Consider the following 1,160-nt stretch of genomic DNA (forward strand, 5'->3'; position numbering starts at 1 on the left):
GATCCAGACGTGTGAGACTTACCTCACAAAGGCTGTCAGACTTGGCTGTGAAGAGATGAGCGTTACTCATCAACAAGTAACCCTTCTCACCACTTTGAAGGCAGTCTACCCTGACTTTGCTGCTCCATTGGCTAGGGAAACTACCAAGGAGGCCGTCGACAACATTACCACAGAAAACAGACTCTCTGGCAACACCATTCTTCATCAATTCAGAGCTTGGCTCGAGGCTGGCTATGGTGAAGACCACAATACAAGAGGAGGAGCTTATGCAACTTGGCAGCAGAAGAACGAGGAGCAATCTTCCCAGACATCTTCCAAGGCTGCCACTTCCTCCAACCTCACGTCATCGACTGGAAAAGCAAACAGCGAGCCAGGAAAGACAATTCCAACTTGTCCCATTGACGGGAAAAGGCACTGGTATGTTGAGTGCTGGTATCTGAACCGTCAACTTCGCCCAGAAGGACTTCAGCTTAGCGCTGCCAAGGAAGCGCAGGCGACAGCTCTTCTAAGTAAGAAGACTTGGATAGCGGAGAAGATCAAGAAGTACAACGAAACCAACAACTTTTCAGTACCGCAATCAACCCATTCAACCACTTCAACCGGAAAAGCTCACCATATACGAGCAATCACACCTTCAGACTCTGATACGGACTGGTCAGACTCCCTCTCCACCCCGGAAGAACCAAACGGCAGTTGTCAGCATGTGGCGGATGGAGAAGAGGTTAGGAACGCAGTTCTCGTCGATACTGGCGCTTCTGACCCTCTATCATGGGACAGATCACGATTCCGATATCTTCAACCAGTCAAGAAGGCGTTTGACACACCCAACGGACCGATTCAAGCAATTGCCAAGGGCTCTCTCATCGTCAGAGCATTCAACCCTACGGATGTAGAAGTAGAGCTTGCTATTCCCAACGCATACCTGATTCCACAGGCATCAACTACTTTGATCAGTACCATCAGGCTAGAAGAACAAGATCTTTGGTTTTCAGCAAGAAAACGATGCTTCGAGGATGGCGATGGTAACTCTGTGTATAGAGTATGGTCAACCAATTCACAGTATCACCTAGAACGCCCACACGAGCAGTCTGGGAATTCCTTCTTCACGTCAAGCAAGGAACCAAGAGCTCAGAGCAATGCGACGGGTCGTCTTTGGCATC

General features: G+C 49.2%; 1 protein-coding gene across 1 annotated transcript; it reads left to right on the plus strand.

Annotated features, from left to right (window-relative positions):
• Positions 1–55: 55 nt before the first annotated feature.
• Positions 56–1,070, plus strand: CABS01_17238 (uncharacterized protein; the record flags this gene model as incomplete). Its single annotated transcript, XM_060550565.1, has 2 exons — positions 56–953; positions 1,039–1,070. The coding sequence occupies 2 exons, from the start codon at positions 56–58 to the stop codon at positions 1,068–1,070; spliced, it is 930 nt and encodes a 309-aa protein (XP_060393676.1).
• Positions 1,071–1,160: the final 90 nt, after the last annotated feature.

The sequence above is a fragment of the Colletotrichum abscissum genome, assembly GCF_030869225.1.
Source record: "Colletotrichum abscissum strain IMI 504890 chromosome Unknown Scaffold_505.1, whole genome shotgun sequence".
NCBI lineage: Eukaryota > Fungi > Ascomycota > Sordariomycetes > Glomerellales > Glomerellaceae > Colletotrichum > Colletotrichum abscissum.